Source organism: Corythoichthys intestinalis, chromosome 11 (genome assembly GCF_030265065.1).
Source record: "Corythoichthys intestinalis isolate RoL2023-P3 chromosome 11, ASM3026506v1, whole genome shotgun sequence".
Taxonomy (NCBI): domain Eukaryota; kingdom Metazoa; phylum Chordata; class Actinopteri; order Syngnathiformes; family Syngnathidae; genus Corythoichthys; species Corythoichthys intestinalis.
The window spans coordinates 22,332,501-22,358,205 of NC_080405.1; the positions used below are offsets into that span (position 1 = coordinate 22,332,501).

The following is a 25,705-nucleotide window of genomic DNA, read 5'->3' on the forward strand; positions in this document are numbered from 1 at the left end:
CAAGGGTAGCGATGCAGAGATCACAGACATCAAGAACTGGTCGAGATGTTCTTTTTCATATATTTAGACTTTTAAACGTTTTTTTTTTTTTTTCCCCTCAATTTTTCTTTGTTTGGTTCGATTATTTATCATCTAAAATATTGAGGAAAATGCGACAGTAACACAAAAAAATACAATTAAGCGATAGTTATGAGGTGGATATCAGTGACTTGTTTACAGACACTATTTTTTTCATTTTGACGTAATTTGTATAAAAGTTTAAAATATGTGAGTGAATAATTTTTTTAAGTGTTTTTTTTTATTTTTTAATTAAACTAAATATTAGACATCAATTAATGATTCTAAGCTAAAAATGACAGACATGTCGAATAATATAATTACCTACCTTCTTTTTATGGCTTGGTTGAAACAAAAGTGGTTGCGAGACTTTTGTAAACGGGTGTCTTCAGGGTAAAACAGACAAATTAAAAGTAGTTCGGGGGCTTATAGACATATTGTTCTATCAAACACAACAGTTCTTTCAGCTTAATATACAGCAGTTTATTTTAAAGAGGGGTGCAAGATCAGAAACTGCTTTTTCAGCCTTGTCAGTGTTTTCCGCCTTATAATTAAAATGTGTTTGATGGCTGCACCATTCTCCGGCTTGAATTTAGGACTTTAAAAAAAAAAAAAAGGAAAACGTTAAAGGTTTAGCGATGGGGGAAGGTGAGGCGGGATGTCTGAAAAAAAAAAGGAAGCAAGGAATGAAAGATGAGGATGGACGCAACAAGTGGAGCCAATTAGTGTAAAGAAAACAGAGTGAAGGCAATTAGAATGGAGCCTTAGCCAAGTCTCACTTTTCACTGAGATTTTGGAAGAAATGTGCAGGCGGAAAGACCAAAATTAACAGGTTGTTTGACTAAAAGTCACTAAGTCGCTATTTTTGGGGCGGTGAAGAAAAATGTGGAAAACAACACAGATTCTCATGTTTGACAGCTACAGCACTGATTTTTTAAAACCTGGCTGAGAGTATAGTGTGACGACACACTGGTTTGGTTATACGGATTATTCAGTTTGCGCTGCCCTTCATGCTTATGTGTATGTGTGTGCGTCTACGCACACTCGTTTGTGTGTGTTGAGTTAGTGAAGGAATGCGCATTTGATTGGCTACAGGCTGCTCATAAATCTGGCCTCTAACTGTACACACACAACGCTGACCCGGACCTCGAACTGTCACCCTCATTCACTTTTCCATTGGTGTCTCGTGTAATGTCAAATTAGCCTTTAAAAAAACAAGAACACACTCAGTTGGCATGTCGTGACCTCAGACAAGTTCTTCCTGATATTATTGTAACCAAGACAACTAATCTATGACATTCCCTTGAAATAGAACCATGTTCTAACAACAAGCGCTCAACCATGTCCTCGTAGGACTGCGGCCATCGATAATATGTGAGTGTTTTGACGTTGCAGATATAAATACGGTGTGAAGTCAAAGAAAGGGAGCGTAAGTGTATTTTCTCACAGGTATTTTTTCATGATACAGTTTCAGATGGAGTGTGAATGCTGAGGTTAACACTTGAGCAAAGCCGCATGTAATGTGAACTTGAGATGTTATTGTCCTGTCTTGGGAGCTCGTGGGTGTTCAAGTCAAACCACAATGGCACACATGTTGTCTTTTGATTTTAATGTGTCACCACACACATTTTTTTGTATTCTAATATTGCTGTTTTCTTATATCTATGCCAGTAACATACACCGGATACAAAAAGAGTACACACCCATTCGAATACTAGATCATGGTCCAAAAGATGTTGAATGTGAATGGATTCAAGACACTTGTTAATAAAATTGCATTAAAGTGAGGAAAAAAATATCAGGTATAGTCATGTTGAATTTTAGCACTTTTGAGGCTATATTGTGGGGGGAAAAAATCTAAATTAGTAGCAGCGATGGGAGAGAAAAATGTTTTAAGGAGTTTCAAATCTTCTGCTTGTAACGGATTTGAACAAGATGGCCAGCTTCAATGCGGGAGCTTCAAATGATGGTAAGGATGATAAAAGTTAAAAGATAATTGTTTGCGACGTGCGCTCACATTAGGCAATTTGGATGTTTGTCTTGGCATTTACATAATCAGGACTTCAAACGCAGCTTCTTTTCCTCTAATGTGTGTGTGTTTTTTTTCTTCTTCTATTTTTTCTTTTTTATCACCGGAACAACATTCAAAACAATCTGGAAACAACAATTTAAAGAGTGTCAGTGATGAAATCAACAAATTAAAAGTGTGTCATGAACTTGTTACCTGAGAAAATTGTGTAATTTACAGAAATTCTGTAAAATAGGTCAACATACTGTACGTTCCGACCAAAACGTAACCAAATTTGAACAAAAGAGACTTTCAGCTATATATACAGTATATATCTTTTTAATTCATACAGGGCACTCATTTAACTCATTGGCTGCCATTGACGGCATGAGACGTCCAATACACTTTGACTAGGATGGGTGAATGAACGTACAGTGTATCACAAAAGTGAGTACACCCCTCGCATTTCTGCAGATATTTAAGTATATCTTTTCATGGGACAACACGGACAAAATGACACTTTGACACGATGAAAAGCTTATATAATACAGTTAATTTATTTTCCCCTCGAAATAACTCAAAATATAGCCATTAATATCCAAACCCCTGGCAACAAAAGTGAGTACACCGCATGGGAACTACCATATTGACCCGAATATAAGACGGCCGATTATAAGACGACCCTCTCTTTTTCCAGACTCAAGTTTGAAAAAAGACTTTTTGAACACCAAATTATTTTTTTTTACAGAAAATAATTACAGTACATCCGAAACAAATGATTATAACAATATATTTGACAGAAAAAGCATGTTATATTGCCTCATTCAAATCTTAATATCTGAACATTTAAATATGTAAACTAAAGTGCAATCACATTCGTAAATAAATGGCTTCTGGTTTTTGAAATATAAATAAACCAATCTATTGTGATAAAACAACAAAATTGCAATAACTGCATTAACCATCAAAGTGAAGTCTAACTGTAACTATAGTCTTGAAACAAATCTGAATAAGGAAAAACATTGCAATAAAATAATGCAAACTTGAGAGTAGCTGAGATGTCATGACAGAACATCGCTTCAATGATATCTGGCGCCATCTAGCGTCGTGAATGGGTATAATGTCTAGACCGCTGAGATCGAGTCTGAGCGGTGCAGGGTACTGAGAGAGGCGGGCTGCAGCCAGACTCTCTCGGAGAGCTGAGATCTGTCATGACAGAACATCACTTCAATTATATCTGGCGCCATCTAGCGTCGTGAATGGGTATAATGTCTAGACCGCGAATATAAGACGATCCCCTCTTTTTTAATCTTATTTTACTGCTTGTCATTTTCCCTCCAAAATGTCATGTGACTCATTACAGGAGTTCTGTCAGCATTCCTGCAGAGATTGAAGAAGTGTGTGTGTGTGTGTGTGTGTGTTGGGGGGGGGGGGGGTCATTCCCACCACCATGCTTGACTGTAGGCATTGCACACTTATCTTTGTACTGATCACCTGGTCGCCTCCACACATGCTTGAGACAATTGGAACCAAACAAATTAATCTTCATATCATCAGACCATAGGACATGGTTCCAGTAATCCATGTGCTTTGTTGACATGTCTTCAGGAAACTGTTTGCGAGCTTTCTTGTGTACCGCCTTCAGAAGAGGCTTCCTCCTGGGGTGACAGCCATGCACATTAATTTGATGTAGAGTACGGCGTATGGTCTGAGCACTAACAGGCTAACCCCCCCCCCCACCCCCACCCCCCACCTCTTCCATCTCTGCAGCAATGCTGAGAGCAGTCCTATAATGAGTCACGTGACATTTTGGAGGGGAAATGACAAGCAGTACTCAATTTGGACATTTAGGAATGCACATTTTTTCAAAGGGGTGTACTCACTTTTGTTGCCAGGGGTTTGGATATTAATGGCTATATTTTGTTGTAGTTATTTTGAGGGGAAAATAAATTAACTCTATTATATAAGCTGCACATAGACTACTTTTCATTGTGTCAAAGTGTCATTTTGTCAGTGTTGTGCCATGAAAAGATATACTTAAATATCTGCAGAAATGCGAGAGATGTGCTCACTTTTGTGATATACTGTATATTCGCCCCTCCCAGTCAAACCAGATTGGATGTTTCGTGCCTTCAATGTCCTCCCGGTTTAAATGAATAGGACGTCTATCGGCGTCAATGACATGAAATGCGTTAAATACTATAGAAAAACAAAAACTTTAGAGAGTTACTTGGGGCTGGAACCAGTGTATATTTCTGTTTAAATTCATTTTAATCTCATCAATTTAGTTTTTATGAACATTGTATTAATTCATACATTTATTCATAATTATACAAACTATAAAATAATGATTAAACATTTAATACATAAATCCATTAAATGTCAACTTTTGAATATCTGTCCACTGTATCTACCACTGTCCCTGAGAGGGTTAATGGAATTGTCATTACATAGCATTATTTATATGGCTTAGCTGTCTCATATAGGTATGTATTTCTCTACTGGAGTGATTTCTATTTTCTCTTTATTTTCCTGTCAGCTCCCTTTTATAGTAAAAAAAAAACCCTGAAAAGTCAGAGGTTTTCGACAAATAAAAATGCACGGGAACACTGTTCACTTTCTACTTTTGAACTCCAAGCAAATCAATGTACAGATACACTAGCTTCAGGACAATGCACTAGACAATTTTAACAAGGAGCGTTTAAAATACTACTGTATAAAGATGCAATACCATTTTATTAATAAATGCACAGTATGACAAAATCCTTTGTGCGTGATCGTTGAAATACAGCAAATACAATTTGGATATGTAATTTCGAAACTACGATATTCCACACTTCTGTACAGTACGCCAATTACGCACATCTGTGTTGTTTGGTATGGAGCAGTTATTCTCAAAGTTTGCAGAAGAATCTCGGCCTAAGAACAATTTAGTGTAGCTGTGCTTAATTTTGCAATCCAAAAAAAAAAAAACATTTACATAAACTTTCTAAGTGCTTTTATTTTAAATCTTTAATTTACATTAGGCACTGTTTTCAAGTGTAATGCCTTTTAATTGGTTAACTTTTAAATTCAAGTTTAAGCCGAGTGAAAAGGTTCAAAATATACGTTTAAGTAGACAAGTACAAACATTTCAAAATTAGTGTGTGTTTTTTGGGAATAATAATAAAAACTAGAAATGGTAATATCTGGAGAATCTACGATGGGGCTTTGCTGGGGTAGATACAGATCCATCAGGTCACTTCCTGTTGATTTGGGGACATTTGGGGGACACATCCTCTTGATATCAGGTCACAAAATGTCAGTGGGCTGTTGTGGTAAATAGTCAAACTGCCATTGAAAATAATTGGGAAATTTGGATGTACATAGCTGTCAATGGCATCCCATTAGCGAACCATACATTTTTGCCAAATTCTGTATACAACTTTTATGCCCCTACCGTCCTGGAATTTTTGATGAGTAAGTTGTGCGATTTGGTAAAAAATGGTAGGATGAGTAGCGTTTTGAAATTTGTATTATTTTTTTAAATCCACATTTACAGGCGAACGGAAAATTTTGGGGGGTCGTTTAAAATTGTCCCTGCGTCGCGCTAAAATTCAAAATATCATTTTGATATTTGAACGGTGACGGTCGGTCAAACAGTTTGGGCTAGGATCACAATTTTTAAAAAAGGGACTTTTACTATATGGGCCTTTTCCTTGCAAAGTGTCTAAAAACAATCTTGTTTTGTTGAACTCTGTATTTATTCACGATTGTTGGAGAGGTACTTTGAGTAAAAGGTGTGAAAACCCCAGTCTAGAAAATGACCAAAAATGCCCATTACACAGAACTTTAGAGTCGTGTAGTTTTCCTGTTATGTAGCCAATTGAGGAGTTGTGACATCCCCTCCTTCCATATAGTGTATAAAAGACCACTAGACAGAGACATGTCATGTTCGGAGAATGTGCGGATGCGTTTGTGTTGCTGCAATGCAGTCAGTCATGCTCCAGAGAATGTTCTGAGGGGCCTTGAGTAGAAGGTGCTCCTACTATGCACACCAGGTACATGCATGCAGCTTCGAGCCTGCAGGGCTCACCTTGAAGTCTGATCTATTGCCAAGCTCTAATGAAGTCACTCATTATAACATTACATAACAACAACATGGGGGTGGGTTTACAGTATGATAGTTATAAAAACAGCGTTGGGGGAGTATGTGCCGCAAAATACAATCATTATATTGATAGATAGGACACTTTTGACATTTTGTTTACTCTCTTTGAAAGTAATCCATTTTGTTCCATCATGTATAGATGTGCCATAGGAGATCTGGTGGTCTTCAAATATTCACATGCCTTTGGATGCTTAATGGCCCTGACAGGTGATAAGGCAATGCAGGAGGAGGCGACCCAAGCAGGTTACGTCAGCTGAAGGGTTGTTGTAGTTAACTGATTTTAAGATGTGTGTGTGCGCATGTGTGTATGTGTGTGTGAGTGGGAGCGGCCCGGGACAACAGAAGAGTTTTCCAAAATACTCCTCGGAGACGCTTTGATGTGGGCGACCGGCAGCTTGACGGGTAGTGTTACAAGTCATCAGTCCTAATTAGAAATGTTGCTGCATGTAGTGGTTTGAAATGAAAGGGATGGGCAGCGTTTGTATCATACGTCACACGAATGACAGGCATTTCAAATCGCTTCAAGCATTTGTATTTAGCAGTTAGAATTTTTTTTTGCACTGTGCACCAACTTGGAATAACTCCATTATGACCAAAATTAAAAGTGGTGTTCAATTAAGTCACAGGTTTTAGTTAAAAAATATGTATTTTTCTAAGTGCTTAAATAGTTGTTTAATTGTAATGAACTAAACATGAAAGTTATTTGCAAAATGGACCAAAGTACTCACTGTATGTAGCTTACTAATTGATTATTTCGCGTACATTTAACTTATAGACTGATAATTTATTACATATTACTTTGTATATAGAATCACGGACAATGCTTTTTAATGACTTGTTTCCAATTGATTAATAACTAGGCTGAAAAGCATTTGTTACTGACTATATACAGTATGTACTTTGAGAAAATATTTCACTTTGTCTGGCTTATAAATATAGTTACAAACTGTTTGAGATGACACACTCAACTAATTGTATGATTACATCATTAATAATAACGAAAAGAAAAAAAATAACATGGACTTGAATTATAGTAGTATTTTTCTGTCCAATTGTTCCCCAAAAAATGTCTTTTGGTTGCTAACCACAAATATATCAAATTAATATGACAAAACTATGACTTGTACGTGGTTGACAAGAAAAAAAAATCTGACACAGTGAAAACTACAGCCATAATAAGCAAATTGTTACCTCTTTTTCAATTAAATCTGACAATTATTTACTACTTATTGTTGATACTTCCAATAATAGATCATTATATCGTTATAATTTGTAGCCTCATGAATATTTGACTTTCCTCACATGAGAAAAATGCGCTCAGAAATGATTGATGCTATGAAGTTGGGGTGTAATCAAGAACACAAAAACTAAATTAACAAACAATGATATGATATCAATGAATGGAACAAAAGCTGTACTAAACAAGACTTAACCTGAGTGCCCAATCATTTTTAAATTAGTTTCTTGCAAAGCATGTTTAGGAGTGGCTGTCAACATTAAAGCTGTCAAGGACAGTAGAACATTTGCTTGGCATCGTCAGGATTAAATTTGAATTGATTTGTATAAACAGTTCATGTCAGTTAATGATTGACCTTGCGAGGCCGCTGTGACAGAGCGGGTGTGAGGTAAAAAAGAGTCAAAGAAGCCAGGACGAGGCGGGCTAATCGGGGTTAATTTTCTTCTGTTATTTTGACCCGAGGCTTTGACAAGATAAGAGTTTGAAGGGAGAGCAGGGAGGGGCGGAACAACAAAGGATGAGCGGGGTGACGCGAACGGGAGCCCCGAGGTGCGTCAGTCAGAAAAAAACTGGCATGGTTGCTGAAATGGTTATGCAATGCATAATTCACACCTGTTAAACAGCAGCATGTTTCGTCCATAATTACACACATGAATCATCGCCTGCTGTCTGAATGTCATGCGGTGTAAGACAGGCAGTTTGCTAAAGGAGTACAGGGAGCATATTTGCGTGTTTGTGTGTGTGTGTGTGTGTACGTGGGAGTGAACGCAGGATGATGAGAAGCCGACCAACATGCAGTCCCTTTTGACTGAAAACCACCTTTCAGCTTCAATTTGCACTGTTTGAAACCAGAGTTTGAAGAGTCTTCAATGACACACGCACACAAGCAGTTACGAGAGTTAAATTCATTCCTTGACAAGGCTAGTAGTTGCATTTACACGTGCATGAAATCAATGTTTCTCATTGTAATGACTATAAATGCCATTCATCAGTACCAGCAAGCAAAAAAACAGTAAAATTTTATTTATTTTTGTTTGCTAAAAATACTACCGCACTTTATTAAAAATAATAATAAAATCAGAAAAGAGATTGTAAATAAATCAAATACAATCAAATACTTTTTGGGTGTTGGATGTGTGCACCAAAAGCAGGTTTTCAGGTCAGTCAGGTTGGCCAGCATGATTCAGTCTGGGTATGAGAAGTGACCTAAAGCAGCTCATTGCAAGCGGTCTCATTTTGTATTTGTGTGTTTGACTGTTTTCCATATTCAATTCAACTGAAAAATGTACTCCTCTCGTACTACTGTAAATGCATGTACCCAACAGTGTTGTCACTAACGCGTTACTAAGAAACGCTGTCATGTTCAAATACGAATCCTTAGGTAGACATTTATAATATTACCCAAACTAAGGAGATACGGCACTCAATTTAGTTGAAAAGCTTGCAAGGAGAAGGAGGTGAAACTATACAGCTTCCGCAATCGTTCTTAAAAAAAAAAAAAAAAAAAAAAAAAACTAATAATCTCCTTCACCTCTCTTTTTATTTGGGATGGCCCTAGCAACAAGACAGAGTGTCAACCTTAAAAGGATGGGGAGCCAAGCGGGCGACACCTCTATGAATTTGTTTAGCTGTGTGTATGTATGTAGGTGGGATTAAAACGTGCGTCAGCACATTCCAGCAAAGCAAACTATCTCTGTTGTTGTCTCTGCCCTTGAGAAGGCAAGAGTCTTCAAGGCTTCTTCAAGAAAAACATTTTCTTTGTGAGCAACAATGAGCAAAAGCATTTCTTCATTGCGAGCAGCAATAGGCATTTCTTCATTGCGAGCAGCTATTGATTAGATCAATTATATAATAAACATCTTAATAATTATCTCATCAAATACATTTCATGAAGCAATAGCATTTGGCAAGTAATAAAATGCAACAATATGATTTCTTAAATGTCCCAGACAATTTAGTTTCTTAATGTCTGTGGCTTCTTCTCAAAGTTGACCTGTGGAACCTAGGCCGGTTTAAACCGGTCAGAATGACAAGGCAGTTTTATCAAGAATGAAACGTGTCTATAGTTATCAATCACTTAAATGTCTCTTTACTGCAATCAATCATGGAACATACTATGATAGCAATCAATACTTTATTATGAGCCTTCAAGGGTAAAAGCAAATATTCAATAACCATTTAATAATTTTCTTATCAAACGCGTTAATGTAATCTGAATACATTCTTTCAGTAACGAGCAATTTAATGCGTTCATTGTTACAAACCAGTATTCGGATTAAAGTTATGTATGTAGAATGAAGAATATTGTAGTCATGTACGAAGAGCATTTTGAATAGAAAATGTTAGAAAGGTTCTGGTATGTGTTCGTTTCCATGGTAACCGCTCATAGGTCTTCCTATTTTGGTCTGGGGTCACACTCGCTAAGTGTTTTGAGACTGATGTGTGCCAGCGCGGGTGCACAGTCGAGTCGAGTGCAGCCACCTGTTGAGATGTGCGAGGGAATGTTGGTCTGTGTGCGTCCATGAGTGAATGAGTATTTTGCCAGCAATAGGTTGGAGCCAGTGCATGCGCAGCTGTTTTGTAGCTTTGTCGTTGAAACGGCGGGTAGTCGTCACTCCCACTCGTTCTTGCGATGTCGGTGACCATTTTTTACATCATATTCGTGTTGCACATTTATGCCGTGAGGTGCAGTGTTCATTTAGCATATTTAGGATGTGTTTTAGGCCCGATTGAGTGTAAAGTGCTTAGTTAGAGATTTGTGGCCAAGTAGACCACGTGTGTGTATGGCGTACTTCCGGGTTGTGTGCGCGCAACCGCGCCCGACCTGACCTTTGTGTTTATTGCTCTGTGCAATTCATTTGTGTGTTGTTGATTATTGTGCAGTCAGTTTGCATTGTTTTGTATTGGCATTGATATGCTGTTAACCCTAACCCGAAATTCAGAATTTTGATATAAGGATTAATCTTCGAGTTAGCAGGGTTTAATTAGTTGGTGGAGTTGATTTTAACAAATTCCATGCAGAGTTTCAGGGGCCCCGGAGTTGCTAACGCGAGTCATTGGTGTTTTGAGATCAACTCCATCGACTAATTAAAACCGCACTAACTCGAAGATTAAGGCTACGTCTATACTAGGACGGATAATGGCATTAAACGTGTAATTAGTTGGACTATACGGCATGTTGTTAGACGGATAAAGTAGGCGGGTAATGTTACCCGCAGCCTATGCGTGATATATATGGAGTTATGGACTGCTGTCACCGTACAACATTCGGGTACTCAAGAAGGGACGTCATGCCGTCACTGTTTTTAGTGCGGCATGACAGCATCGTAAACGATGGAGGCGGACGATCACGACGTGGCATTCCTGCTCTTTTCTTTTCCACATATTTTTCTTGAACCTTCCAACTACGTCTCAATAATATGCTTAAATTTCAATGACGACAATGAGTACTGTATTTGAAAATGCGTAGAGGAAAATTAAACCTCGAAAAGTCACCTGCGTAGTACCCCCAGTCAAAGAGGCGCGCGATCAGTTTTTTTCCCAGACATTTCTGCCTGTCAAAACTGGTGCCACTTCCAAGATCGCCACTTTTATGCACAAGCAGTCCTGGTTGCTGCTTCCAGGAAATATACTCAGCGCCACACCATATGCTTCTATTTGTTATTTTAAGTGGTGAGAGCGCAACTGAGCATCGATTGTAACATCCCAAGTAATGATGTCAGGATTCCGTTGTTTTATAAAGATTTTTTTCAATCACAACACGGCGCCTGCTTGTAAAAGCTGAGCGTGCTCTGCCTTCCACTCTGCCTTCCTGTGTGATGCGTTTAATTGCGATCATGAAAAAAATCAGTGATCACAAAATAGTGACGGTCTAGAAGGTGTAGTAATTTCGAAATTTGCAGCGGGCTAGGAATGAGTTTCTGTTTCAGAGGTAAACCGCGCGGGCGATGACGTAACACGAGGCTTCTCCTTTTTACGCATGCGTAGCTTGCGCAAATGCATGGGGAGGCCCTTAAACGCACCTTAAACGAAGTGTGGACAGGTATAAAAATAGTCTGCAAAATAGCCTGGAGAAAATTATCTGTCCTAGTGTAGACGTAGCCTCAGCCTTATGTGAAATATTCTGATCTTTCCCTTTAAATTTAATTATCAGAAAGTCAATTACATGCAATGACATTTTTCTGTTGTCATTCTTATGTTGAGGCAGAAAAGGGAGAAAAATGGTAAAAAGTAACTGGTAATTTACTTTTAAAGTAACTGAGTTACTTTGATAATAAAGTAATCAGTGAAGTAACTAGATATTTCTTTTTTGAGGCATAATCAGTAATCAGTTATTAAATTACTTTTTCAAGTAATCTGTGACAACACTGGTATCCAAAGATCCACATTCGCATATCCTCAGAAATAGTTTCAGGAATTTCAAGCAACCAAAAAATTAGACACCACCTCCAAACATCAACCTAATGTAAACAATTTCACGGCAAAAACAGGGAGCAGGCTGAGCTATTAAGTGAGGTTTTATTTGAATCTAGCGTAAACCTCCGACAGGCAGAGAGCGGTAAAATAAGAGTGGAAACGGAAGAGGCTTTATTGGCAGTATTAGATGAGTGCGCTGGCAATGTGTAAACAGACAAGGCCATCACCATAGAGACAAATGTTTTTTGACAATAATGACGCAGCAAGTGAAGCAAAGTTTGGGTTTAATCAATTGAGAGCTTTCTGAGGCTGCAGTGAAATCATCGAAATGATGAGATAATAGCTGAGAGCAATTTAAATCCATGTTGCAATTGATAATAATGCTCTCATTTGTATGTCATCTTCACAGTTCATCAGCTCTACTTCGTGCTCTTATTGGGCACGGTTGCCAACGTGGATTCATTCCACAGCTTGGCCAGCGAGAGAAGTTCAATAGAAAGCACGTACGAGCTCACCAAATATCTGGAGTACCAGCTCAAGGAGATCAAAGATGTCTATGTGAGTTATTTTCTTCAAATCATGTATAAATGTACAGTATTTTGTTGTAAAAATATATAAAGCACAAAGTAAGGTTACCTTATATCATATTTGTCAGTGTTTCTCTGCGTGTTCTTATATAAGTGTTCAAATTATAAATGGAAGATTACCACTATATTTATTATTATTTGTATTTTTTATTTCCTCTGCTCTAAATGGCCATTAAAAAAAACAGATGCACTCTGCTTTGGGCGCATTTTATAATATGGATGCACGTGGAAATGATAGTGTCTTGTAAGGGTTTTAACTGGATTTGACAGCACATTTAAATTTAACATGGAAAATTCCATTGTACATGTTCAGACTCAGTCAAATCTAATCAAGCAGGATTGCACTTGGATTTTCTCCTCTTAGATCCATAGGAAATCCTGGCTTTATATGAAATTTCATGTTCGTAAACTGAGTCAGTCAATCTTTATTATCATATATGGGAAGAACTGCAACATGCAGAATCACATTTGAACTTTAATCATTTTACCACATGAGTGCTACAGACCGTCACTTGTGGGAATTATTTGACTTCAAAAGAGATTTATTGACATGAAATACCTTTGTGCCATTTCGGTGTCAGTTTATATTATTTCTAATAGTTTAAGCAGATATGTCAAGCCTGTTATCCAAAACATTTACTGCACATATTTCTCAGACAATGGAAGCATATTGTTTTGGGCGACGCTCCCGTGGGTCTCGATCACAATTTGCGTGCACATCTGTTTGGTTCTGCTTAATGTGCTTGACAAGATTTGACATTCAACTTGGACCTGAACCTTCTGGTGTGCATTTGTGTGTCTGCCCCCTTAGTTGACATACCTCGGCCCCCCGTTCAACGACAAAGACTTTTCGCCGCCGAGGCCCAATAGCACGGCTCTCTCCCTGCCCAGCGCCGCCACCCGCCTGGAGCTGTGGCGCGGCCTGGAGAACCAAGCCCGTCTGGCTCAGAACCAGAGGGCCTACTCAATCCTTTTGGCGGCTGTAAGAGAGCTGGCCCGCTCCACCCTCTGCCCCTCCCTCAAAATCTCCCTGTTGCACTTCTGCACAGGACTGGACGGCCTTTTGGGCTCCATATCAGCGTTGATGACCACCCTGGGTTACGCCCTTCCCGAAAAGAAACCGGGTGACCTCCAGTGGGGGGTGGAAGGAGACCGCCCGGCGCCGCTAATCAGCAGCAGCTCGTACAGATCCAGAACCAGGATGAGGATGGACAGACGGAATCGAGGCGGAGATGAAAAACGAGGGAAAGCCAGGAGGCGATTGGTAGCGGCTGTGAAAAAGAGTGGCGGAGTGAAGCAAAAGAGGAGGAGAGGGAGGCGGGAAGAACAGGAGGCCTGGATGTTGGACTGGAGCCCGGTTGAGGAGGTGCAAGCGGTGGGGACCAGGAGGTGGCGGAGAAGCTTGTTGAGCGTGAATGAAGAGGACGAAGAGAGGCAGCCTGACCAACGGGTTGACGACGGGTACAGCTACAACCTGGACCTGGTGCACTGGGACACATTCCGGGAGGAGGATGGCATCATCGTGGCGGGTAAGAACAGCTTCTTCGTGGACTTTTCTCCGACGCATCATCGGCGTCGGCCTCCTCGCGCGCTCTTCACCCCCACGCTACAACAACCGTCATCCACTCTCTCTCTTCTCCACCAACTCGGGCCCGGCGAGGACCACGGACTCTTGCCGACGTCCCCCACGTTGTCTTTACACAGCGGCCCCTCGTTCCTCTCCTCTTCATCATCCACCTCTGTGCTCCTCTCCGTGCGGCCCGCTATGAACGACTTTGCCAGGAAAGTGGAAGGCTTTTGGATACTGCGCGAGCTGCAGAGTTGGTTGTGGCGATCGGCGAAAGACTTTAACCGCCTCAAAAGGAGACTGAGAGGCTGAGACCACAACACTATGTGCTGTGGTAATCTTGACAGTTTTTGCACTAGGGATGGGTATTGACCATATTCCTTGTTAGACTACAGGACGATTATTGATGAATTCATCGATTAATCATTACTTTAAAAACTTTGTGTTTTGTGTTTAAGGAAAGGGGGTAGTTAGCACATCCAACTCTGAAGTTATGGGTTCAAATCCTGGCATTGGCCCTCCTGCTTAAAGATTGCATTTCCAGTCTCAGATTCCCAAAACATGAAAGTTGAAGACTTGGCCATTGAAGACTCTAAATTGGCTCAGGTGTGAATGATTGTTTGTCTTTTGATACCTCGCTAGGCTCCAGCTAACCTTAAAGGGACACTCCAAGGACACTGTTTAAATTATTTGTTTGAGTCAAAGAAAATAATGTTGCTAAAAAGCCTGTCAAATTTGGATTAATAAAAAGCTGCTAACTATAATTAATAAGGCTTCAAAATGGGGGAAAATAAGGCCGACCATTCAGGTCCCAGACGCTGTAGGCTGTAGGCTGTGCTCATACAACACACAAGTGCCAAATTCTGCTTGTTACCATAGCTTGTTACAACGTGTATAATACTTTGTTTAGATGTTTCTCATTTATACATAACTCAACTGCCATGCTTTTTGAACTCGAGGAGAAGCATCTCTCACATCAGCCGGGCTAAGTGAAAGCGAAACAGTCGGCCGGCAACGAGCAGCAACCCCAGGAAGCACGCAAGCAAGCGATCGTGGTGCCACGTGCAGCAGTTGCCATCAGTAAATGCGTACGGTCGGCTACAATTCGCCACAAATTTAGCGGGCCCACAGCAGTATTGTAGCCGACTGTACGCATCCACTGCCAACCAGTGCTGAAAGAAGGAACTCCCAGCTGCAGGAACCCCTCGGTGCTGCCGCGTCTGGCCGTCTGCTATGTAATGCAGTGGTCCCCAACCTTTTTTGCACCACAGACCTGTGCGGTGTGGGCCTTTTTTTTCACCGACCAGCAATGTGTGGCAGAAAATGACAGTAAATATAAAATAACACGACGGGGCTAAAAATGAATATTAAGTGCAGGGAAAATGTCACTCACCATTAGCTGAATCAACCTTTTTTTAATAGCGGCCTCTCCCAAAACTTGACGGCAAATACGATCGTTTCTTGGCTTTAGTAATACGATTCGCCATGAGGTATGATGCATTTAGTGCATTCACTTTTGTTGCCTCGTTTTCTAGCTTTTAGCCACATATTATGCAGAATGGACTTGATTGTAGGCTCATCTTCTGGTTCAGCCGGCGGCCTTTTCCCCATAAAAAACCGCCGCCTGAGACACACAGCCAACAGCAGCTAAAGGTACAGTTTACATTGACTGGTGCTGGGCTGCTATAGGTGTGCAAACACACCAGTAATTGTTACCAACCACCAGATGGCGACCTACATAAAGCTTTACTCGGATTAGTCTATCAGGCCAGATTGCGGTCATAATAACTGATTTTTATTTTTCATTATTCTGCAGCCCCGTAGCAAATGCGCCACTGACCGGCACCGGTCCGCTGCCCGGTGGTTGGGAATCACTGACGTAATCCTTTATTACACAAAACAGACATTACATAAAACACATATAAAACCTAATGGAAGAATTATTTTGGTAACGGATGTCATCAATTTTTCCCGCTGCAGCCTCTGGAAGTAATGCTAGAAACTCAGCGGACCTTGGCAGAACTACAGCCGTCCAAAACATATTAAGTTGTATTTGCTGCCAGGCATGCTGAGTTTTTATTCGTGGTGAGCCATTTGTCTCAAAGCCCAAATAACATGCAGTAAAACACATATACTGTACATGCAAGTAATTATGTATTTGGGTGAGCGGGTGTTGACGGCACAGCTTGATGGTAAAGTAAATGAGGAAGCTGCAGTTGTGCAGGTCAAAAAGTCACTAATTGCTTGCTGAGTTGTTATATAGTGGTAGGGAACAAAAATGACTGCAGCTGAGACAAAGAAAAGTAGTTTCTTGCTATAACTCAGAGTTTCAGCACTCATTGTTCTTAGCCTGTGCACGTTTTCAGCTCTTCAAACATATTTCATGTATTTAGTAACAAATAATCAAAATGTCTGGAGTGTCCCTTTAATGATGAAAAGTGTGATAGAAAAGCGATGCATGGGAGGACTCCTAGTTCCCCTCTGTTAAAATGTGCGAGTTAACGCTGGCCAAAAAGTTTGTGGCTTAACCTTGCAAATGATTATAATATTCTCCTTTAGACTTCAAACTAGTTTATACTGACACAACATCGCTTCTAATGACACATAAATCAAAAATCAATTCCACACAGTTGACCAAATTCTTCCAAAATATGAATATAATTATTCTGTCCAAGCTAGTCTTCATTTAGTTAATAACCTTCCAGAAAAACCTCAGTGAATTAGAGAATGGTCTTTATGCTTATTAGCACTGACAAATCACACTACTATGCCCAACTAGTTGGCATGTATCACATGCGAGTAGGACACACTAGTCATTCCATATTATATATTTAATAAATGACTTTGGTAAAAGACACTTATTTATTTGATATACTAGATATCCGTTATAAGGTCTATGTACTAATTTGCTATTGGTCTTCACTACACTAGTAAGACAGCTTTGTCACATCAAAAGAACAAATACATGGGTCATTCCAGAGTTAGAGGACATTTGGGCTTCAAAGTTCCTGAAAAATAAGCCTCAATTATTCTGTTTTTTTTTGTTTTTTTTTTGCCACATTTTCATCAATAATAAGTAATAAACTAACAAAAGCTTGATTAAAAAAAAGACCATCAATCAAAGTTAACTATTCATAGAAAATATGAAAAACAGAAGAGAGGACATAAATCTGCTCTAGCTTTTCTTTTGGAAAAAGCTTTGATGATGTTAAGTTCAGCGTACCACGTGACTGACTTTTTTCTTCTTTTACTATGCCAAACAGGTTGTGGTAACAGGGTTGCGTTCATGTTGTGGGACACCTGGGTTTATTGTTTGAATGTTCCCACGGTTACAAGAGAAAGAAATGAAACAAATAATAGCCCAAAGAAGAATTTTAAATTTCATTTTAATTATTTATTTATTTATTTGAGATTCAATTTGGTCATTTCTAGGGGTGGGACAAGCAAAAATGGCATTTTAGGGTGTACCCAAACTGAATTGGAATTGTAAAAAAATATATATTTTCAACCGTTGTTTTTTTCAGTTGTTTTTTAAAATTTGGTTTCAAGTCAATTGACTCCAAAAAATGTATGTTTTCGTAATGTGAGTTTTTTCAAATTTAACGGTGGGGCGTAAAACTATTCATGGAATAACCCAGATGTTATATGTGAGTGAAGATTGTACTCCCGTTTACAATTGTGCTACTACTTTAAGAGACGTTATAGCTACCAGAGATATTGTATACAAGTAGTCCCTGATTTACGAATGAGTTCCGTTCCTGCGCTGGTGATGTAACCCAGATTTCCACATAAATCGGAATTAACCCTCAAATACCTCAAAACACCCTCAAAAAAAGAAAAGAAAAAACAACTATCCAAAAACATGTATGATTCATGTACCGTCCTCGCCAAGACGTTGGAGCTAAGTCCTAGCTAGACAGTTAGCTAAGCTTTGAAATGACGATGTCAGACGTCCATGTGGTTTGCTGACTTTATTCAGCTGCTCATGACATCAACACTTGGAGAATGAAACAGAAATAAAATGAAATTAAATCCGTCTCATCTTCAATTACAGCAATTCAAATTTGCGATAACAAGTACCTGCTTATACAGCAACAACAAACAATTAGCATGTATCAGTTAGCGTCCGCCCATTATCAAAAACAATCACGTACAGTGGTATGAAAAAGTATCTGAACCTTTTGGGATTTTCACATTTCTGCTTAAAATCACCATCAAAAGTGATCTGATCTTTGTCAAAATCACACAGGTGAAAAAACAGTGTCGGCTTTCACTATAACCACCCAAACATTTATAGATCATCATATTTTAATGAGGATAGTATGCAAACAATGACATATTGGGGAAAAATAAGTAAGTGAACCATCACATTAAATATTTTGTGCCCCCCCCACCCCTTTGGCAGCAATAACTTTAAACAGACGCTTCCTGTAGCTGCTGATCAGTCTGGCACATCGATCAGGACTATTCTTGGCCCATTGTTCTCTACAAAACTGCTGTAGTTCAGATTCCTGGGATGTCTGGCATGAATCGTTGTCTTTAGGTCATGGCACAGCATCTCAATGGGGTTTAATTCTGGACTTTGACTTGGCCACTCCAGAACGTGTATTTTGTTCTTCTGAAACTATTCTGAAGTTAATTTACTTCTGTGTTTTGGATAATTGTCTTGTTGCAGCATCGATCCTCTTTTTGGCTACAACTGTTTGACAGACGGCCTCGGGTTTTCCTGCAAAACATCCTGATAAACTTTTAAATTCATTCTTCCATTGATGATTGAAAGTCGTCCAGGCCCTGAGGTGGCAAAACAGCCCCAAATCATGATGCTCTTTCCACCATGCTTCACGGTGGGGACAAGGGGGTTGATGTTGGTGAGCTGTTCCATTTTTCCTCCACGCATGACGTTGTGTGTTACTCCCAAACAATTCAACGTTGGTTTCCTCAGTCCACAAAATATTTTGCAAAACATCTGTGGAGTGTCCAAGTGCCTTTTTGCGAAAATTAAAAGAGCAACAATCTTTTTTAGACAGCAGTGGCTTCCTCTGTGGTGTCCTCTCATGAACACCATTCTTGGCCATAGTTTTACACATAGTTGATGTGTGTACAGCGATATTGTACGGTGCAAGTGATTTCTGTAAGTCTTTAGCAGACACTCTAAGGTTCTTTTTTTACCTCTCTGAGTATTCTACGCTGCTCTCTTGGCTTCATCTTTGGTGGACAACCACTCCTTGGAAGACAAGCAACAGTGCCAAACTCTCTCCATTTGTAGACAACTTCTCTGACTGTCGATTGATGAATATTGTTATGCAAATCAACAATCCTTGATCGCAGGTCTTCAGCTCTTCAGCTTCAGCTCTTTTGACCGAGCCATGATGTACATCAGTCAATGCTTCTCATCAAGACAATTTTTACCAGGTGTGTGTTTTATAGTGGGCAGTGTAGATTTAACCCTTTAAACCTGACTTAAAATGTTTGGTAAAAATTGGTTTCAATTGCTCTTTAAGTCTCCATAAGAAGAGGGTTCACTTATGTATTTTTCCCCCTTCTGTCTTTGTTTGCATGCTATCCTCATTAAACTATGAAAACCTATCAATGTTTGCGTGGTTTTAGTTAAAGCAGACACTGTATTTTCATCTGTAGGATTTTGACAAAGATCAGATCAGATCACATTTGATGGTGATTTTATGCAGAAATATGAGAAATTCCATAAGGTTCAGACACTTTTTCATACTACTGTAAACTTTGACCCAAGTATTCGACCATGATTGAAAAGGCACAATAAACAGTACAAAAAGGTTTATATACAGCAGTTGCCTCTGGATGCTTCACAAGCAAAAAATGTGTGCGCAGGCTGTCACCTCTTCACTCGGCTGCTTCCTCTTTGCTGTGTGTGGGGGTTGGGCAGGTGTGTAGATGCTCTCGCGTGCGGAATTAAAACCTGTTCTACGCATCCCCTACCAAAATAATAGCATGCATCACAAAACAAAATTCAACATTTAAAAAAACATAAAATCAACGAGACTCTGGCGTCGTAAAGTCAAATCGCGTAAGTCGTGTCCGTCGTAACCCGGGGACTGCCTGTAATTGTAAAGGTTAATCGTTTTGGTAGCTGTTGATGCCCTATTAGTCTACCAAAGTTGCCCTGTCGCAGGTAATGTGCATGTCAAACAGCAGAGGAAGCACTTGCACTTAATTGTCTTGCTTTTACCAGTACATGGACCTTAAACTGGATATCAGTGGCATTAAAAAAAAAAATGCTCCAGTGGCTTTCCTTAATTGCGTTTGTTCATTTTATACGGGAATAGGAGAATGAGGGTCATTTGGCAGGTCACCACAGACTAACACACACTCAATTACTTGCACTGTCACTGGTCCACTGACTGCTCACATACACGCACACAAACACAGTGAGGCTGGCATGAATAACCGGACTTCATGGCCCGTAGACCACCAGAAATACTGCTGCAGGTGATTGCAGACACACTCACACACGGGGGTCAGCTGAGTGACAGAGCTGCCATTGAGCAAAAACAGATTCAGCGACACAACTCATGTGAATCAGCAAACATTCATCGGAAATGTTATGAATGGAGAGTAGACAAAAGGAGTGTGGCGGAAGAGTAGGAGGAGGAAACCGCCAGCGGGGTGAACAAGTTGTAGACGAAGAGTCAGAAGAGGAGAGAGAAACGGGATGAGTCAGTGGACAAGTGCAGGAAAGAATGGGCAGCGGGGGGAGAGAGTGATGCTGAGTAAGCACAAATCAGCTGGTCACTTACAGTAACTGTACAACGACAGTATACACAATTTACAGACACTGGTGGTAACACACAGACACGTGCGCATAATGGAAAATCCAAGGTCAAACACGATCTATTCTTGGATGAATTTAGAATTATAGAAACCATAGTAGCCAGGAAACAGCTAGCCACAGTGTCACACTTCATGGTTATAGAATTGCATGTGTTTTTAATGGTGGTAATAGCAGTACAGAGCTCTTTAAAAATAATAATAAGATACCAGAAAAACAAACAAGAAAAGATAATTTTCAAACCAGGCAATCTGATCATTTTTCAGCGGTCTCTGTACTCTTTTTTCCCTCACAACTATATTTTGGTTGCGGTTGTTTCGATAATTAAAAAAAAAAAAAAATCCATAATTTCGATTAACGATTTTACGATAACCATCAAACATGACTGTTCCTTTACGAATTACACTGTTTGTGCAAAATGCAACGAAAGTATTGTGAAAATAAGTTCCACCAAGAATTGCATTCACAGTGCATTTACCCTACCAAGTTATTTCTCGGATCATTTTACTATTATAAAATTTGTTGCATATAATGTTTGGAGTCTAGCAGACACGTGACCCAGAAGTACTAAAACTTGTTGCAGCCTGATGCAGGTTATATCTAATACATACGTGAGCAAGAGAAACCTGATGCTTGGCTGTAAATCTTTACAAGAGGTATGTTTGAGAAGATTATTGATATCCTACCTCTCTTCTCTACCATAAATCCACTCTGCTTCTTCACAGCTAAGCATTATGGATGTGTGTGTTTGGGATTCACAGCATGTTGTTTTGGGCCAACTCAGTGCATTTCAGCATAGAGGACACGCCCATCTACTGGAAAAAAGACAGGAATTGAGTTTTAGAGACAAAAAGAACATTTTCAGGGGCTGTCATATTAACGCTTGATTATTTATGGCTTTTTAAAAAGGCACAAGTGTCTTAATTTTTCACTTTTAATCAGAAAGAATCTATTGTCTTGGAATGTGCTTTGATAATGTTGGTAAAGGTTGTGAGACAAAAGTCTTGGGCCATCATTAGCTTTTGTTTTTGTTATTATTACTTCTCAGCCCTGTTATTAGACACACAACAGATTTTGTACAGTATGGCAATGAGGGAAAGTTAACTTTATTTTTCATACAGACAGGTAAAAATCTAGAAAATGTCAAAATTACTGCTGGAAAAATAAGAACATAAAAAAACAAACAAAACCTATGATGGCCTACGACATTTGCACAATCCTTTATTGTATTTATTGAATAAGATGTTTATTTATTTTGTCTCGTGTGGAAATACTGTATTAAGAACTCAAGAAAGAATAAAGGCTAGCTTTTGTACACAAGGTGCTGTCATGTGGTATTTTGTCACTTTTCAGCTCAGGGCAGACCAGTTTGGGAGTTATTTGTTGTCTGGGAAAACACAGTGGGGCCATGTGATACTGTTTTGTCTGTCCAGGTGAAAATTTACGATCATTCCCCTTTCATCTTTCCTAACGTATCGTTCCTCATCTCCCTATCTCACGAATCTCCTCTTCCCGATAAATATACCTCTGAACTGTGACAGTCAAGGATTGACATGAGTGCAGGTACAAACACACCCCTTGTTTTCCCTACTCACGTTATTGCTCACCTGCTATCCCCCTCCTTTGTCTCTTGTTTACTTTTTATTGCTTTTACCTGAACATTTTTCCCATGTGCTCTCTGGTTCTCTCTCTTGCGCCCCAGGGTGGATATTAAAGGATCAATGAGGATATCCCAGCTATCACCTCCAAGGTTCACACCTGCAAAACACACACATGTGACTTGAGTGAAATGTGCATGCAGGCATGCGCATCTTTTCCACTGCATAGTAACCCTTCCATAATGTTGTAAATTTGGGATTCTTGTGACTTCTCATTACAATTTTTCTTCTTTAAGGCCATTCAATCATTTCAATCCTGTCAGGAATACGCAGGCAGGCAGGTGGTGTATGGACCCAAATGCAGGGAAAGGGAAGCGAGGCAGAATGGCGGTGCAAAAGGTTTTTATTAATGCCAACAAAAAACAAAGTACTAACAAAACGACTGGGGTATCCAAAAACTCTTAACAAACAAAAGTCAGGCTAAAAAATCAACTTACTTTCAAAGCAGGGTGAGTAACACGAGGAATTGGGGGGTGGGGGGGTGGGGGGAGACGCAGGCATGAACGTGGACAAGTACATTGACAATGACGCAACAAGGAGTGACAAGAAACTGGGTGCTTATATACACACATACGCAGACAAGGGGTAACGAGACAACGAGGAACAGCTGGGTAACATAGGAGGCTGCAGGTTAGAGGATACACTAGGAGAGGGCACAACAGGTGAAATCAATGGGCAATCACAGGGACAAGTTACACTAGGAGAAAACTAACACAAACCCTAACAAATCCATCCATATGCAATTACCGTATTGGCCCGAATATACGGTAAGATGGGGTTTTTTGCATTGAAATAACACTGAAAAAGAGGGGGTTGTCTTATATTCGAGGTCTAGACATTATACCCATTCACGACACTAGATGGCGCCTTATATCATTGAAGCGATGTTCTGTCATGACAGATCTCAGCTACTCTCCCCATTCACGATGCTAGATGGCGCCAGCTATCATTGAAGCGATGTTATGTCATGACAGATCTCAGCTACTCTCAAGTTTAACCAGTTTGCATTATTTTATTGCAATGTTTTTTCTTATTCAGATTTGTTTCAAAACTACAGTTACAGTTAGACTTCACTTTGATGGTTAATGCAGTTATTGCAATTTTGTTGTTTTATCACAATAGATTGGTTTATTTACATTTCAAAAACCAGAAGCCATTCATTTACGAATGTGATTGCACTTTAGTTTACATATTTAAATGTTCGGATATTAAGATTTGAATGAGGCAAAATAACATGCTTTTTCTCTCAAATATATTGTTATAATAATTTGTTTCGGATGTACTGTTATTATTTTCTGTAAAAGAAAATAACTTGGTGTTCAAAAAGTCTTTTTTCAAACTTGAGTCTGGAAAAAGAGGGGGTCGTCTTATAATCGGCCAATATGGTATATTAAATTTAGTAAAAGACTACGCAAGAAAACCTTTTTAAAAATGTCAAATTATAAACAAACCAAAGGTATACAATACAGTTTTAGGAAACCTCCCTAAAAATATTTAACGACGCACTGTTTTTCGTATATTGTCTATGTGTTAAGGCACTTAAAAAGCAGCATGCGCCGAGCAGGAAGTGACTTCTATGCATGGTGTCACTGCTGACACATTCCTCATGAGTGAAAGTTGGGGGGGACGCATGGGGTCGTGCTGACTGGGAAGTGACACATGTACAAGTAAACACGCGTGAGACATACGCTGCGTGTTTTTTACATTTAGTTGGCAATGACTGAGTGGCTGCCACAAGTCAACAAAGACAGCTTTGTGTGGTCGCGAGTTTCTGTGTGTCTAAGCACGTGTGTGAATCATTATCTACATGTCAGAGCCCCTTCATGTAAGGCCTACTGGCATTTCATTGCCTCACCAGGATTCAGGACACATCACATGATAATGAGGTTTCGTATGGGCCTAAGAGGATCGTTTATGAATTAACCCTTTCATGCATGAATTACGATTTTTTTTTTTTTTTTTTGGAATCCTTACAGGCAAGGGCGTAGGTTTGCATAGGGACGGTATGGACAAAACACTACCAACTTTTCAGGATGGTCAAACATATGGCTCAAATTGTTCCCACCAACGTTTAAGCAGCCTTATTTGCATTAGATAATGAGTTCAGACAATTATTGTGTTCAGACTTATATCTACCTCTTTTCTCTTGCTGAATGTGCCGATCCATTTTTGTCTTCCTAAACGCACATTTGATTAGCTAATGACTTGACCCCCCCAACACACACACAGTTTTTTTTCAGCCAGCAGCAGCCACTTTAAGAAATATAAAAAGATGTCAATGTGTAGAAGTGGTGAACGCACCACTAATTTTGCTACTGAAAGTCCGACTTGCATCAGAGTTACCATAAACTGTGTGAACTTGCTAACCTGAAAAACTCGAGGAGGAAGCTGCTTAGAAAGAAATTTCCTCTTATATGTGTTTTCTACTGTTAACATCAATTCAACTGTAATGTAGTTAACCAAGGTTCACCCCTTTCTCCCCAATTTTACTTTTTAGTTTATTTATGTGGTCTGAAAGCAGCCCACAGGAGCTTTCTTTTTTTTTTATTGAGTTTGGCTGTGCTTGCGGACAAAAGCAGTAGTGTTTTACCTGAAGGATGGCCCCATTTTTATTTATTTTTGTTATTCCCTGAAAAAGAAGTTTTTCAGTTAAATATTATTTCTTTATTTAGACAATGTTGATGGTCTCAAGACAAATGTGTTTTCATTTTTTTAATACCCGGATAGTTAAGAGATGATTAACAAGCTTATATTCAATACGTATGTTAATATTACCTAAATGATGTTCAAATAATGCAATTTAAATTTGCTCATAAAATCCGGAAATTTTTTCTGGAAGTTTTCAAACGGTTTCTTTAGTAGTTTTTGAAAACAAAGGTTTGAATTGAACAGTGTAAGCTGAACCAATACACATAAAAGTTAGTATAAGTCAATACAGATTTATTTTGCATTGATCATTATAAATGTGCCGTCCCCAGCAAAATGTGTACATGCAGGTTATGCCATATCGTCCCTACCAATATAGAGACCAAATTTACGCCCTTGCTTACAGGGCACTCAATTAGCTCACTGGTTGCCACTGAAGTCGCTAGACATCCAATACATTTTGACTGGGATGTGGTTCGTTCATTTGCCCCTCACAGTCAGTTTTCCCAGTTTAAACGAATTCTATCTATCGCCATCAATGACATACAATGAGTTGAATATTTTAATGAAAAAT

General features: G+C 39.3%; 1 protein-coding gene across 2 annotated transcripts in view; it reads left to right on the top strand.

Annotated features, from left to right (window-relative positions):
* The window catches only part of clcf1 (cardiotrophin-like cytokine factor 1), a 25,958-nt gene extending 3,765 nt beyond the window's left edge, over nucleotides 1-22,193 (top strand). Inside the window, exons 2-4 of one of the 2 annotated variants that reach the window (XM_057851070.1) lie at nucleotides 6,355-6,458; nucleotides 12,278-12,426; nucleotides 13,267-22,193. In XM_057851070.1, the coding sequence (XP_057707053.1) occupies nucleotides 6,410-6,458; nucleotides 12,278-12,426; nucleotides 13,267-14,334 (1,266 nt within the window). In that variant the 5' untranslated portion in view covers nucleotides 6,355-6,409 and the 3' untranslated portion in view covers nucleotides 14,335-22,193. The remainder of the gene's footprint in view (nucleotides 1-6,354; nucleotides 6,459-12,277; nucleotides 12,427-13,266) is intronic. The other variant, XM_057851071.1, reaches the window with a different exon arrangement.
* The last annotated feature ends 3,512 nt before the right edge of the window (nucleotides 22,194-25,705 follow it).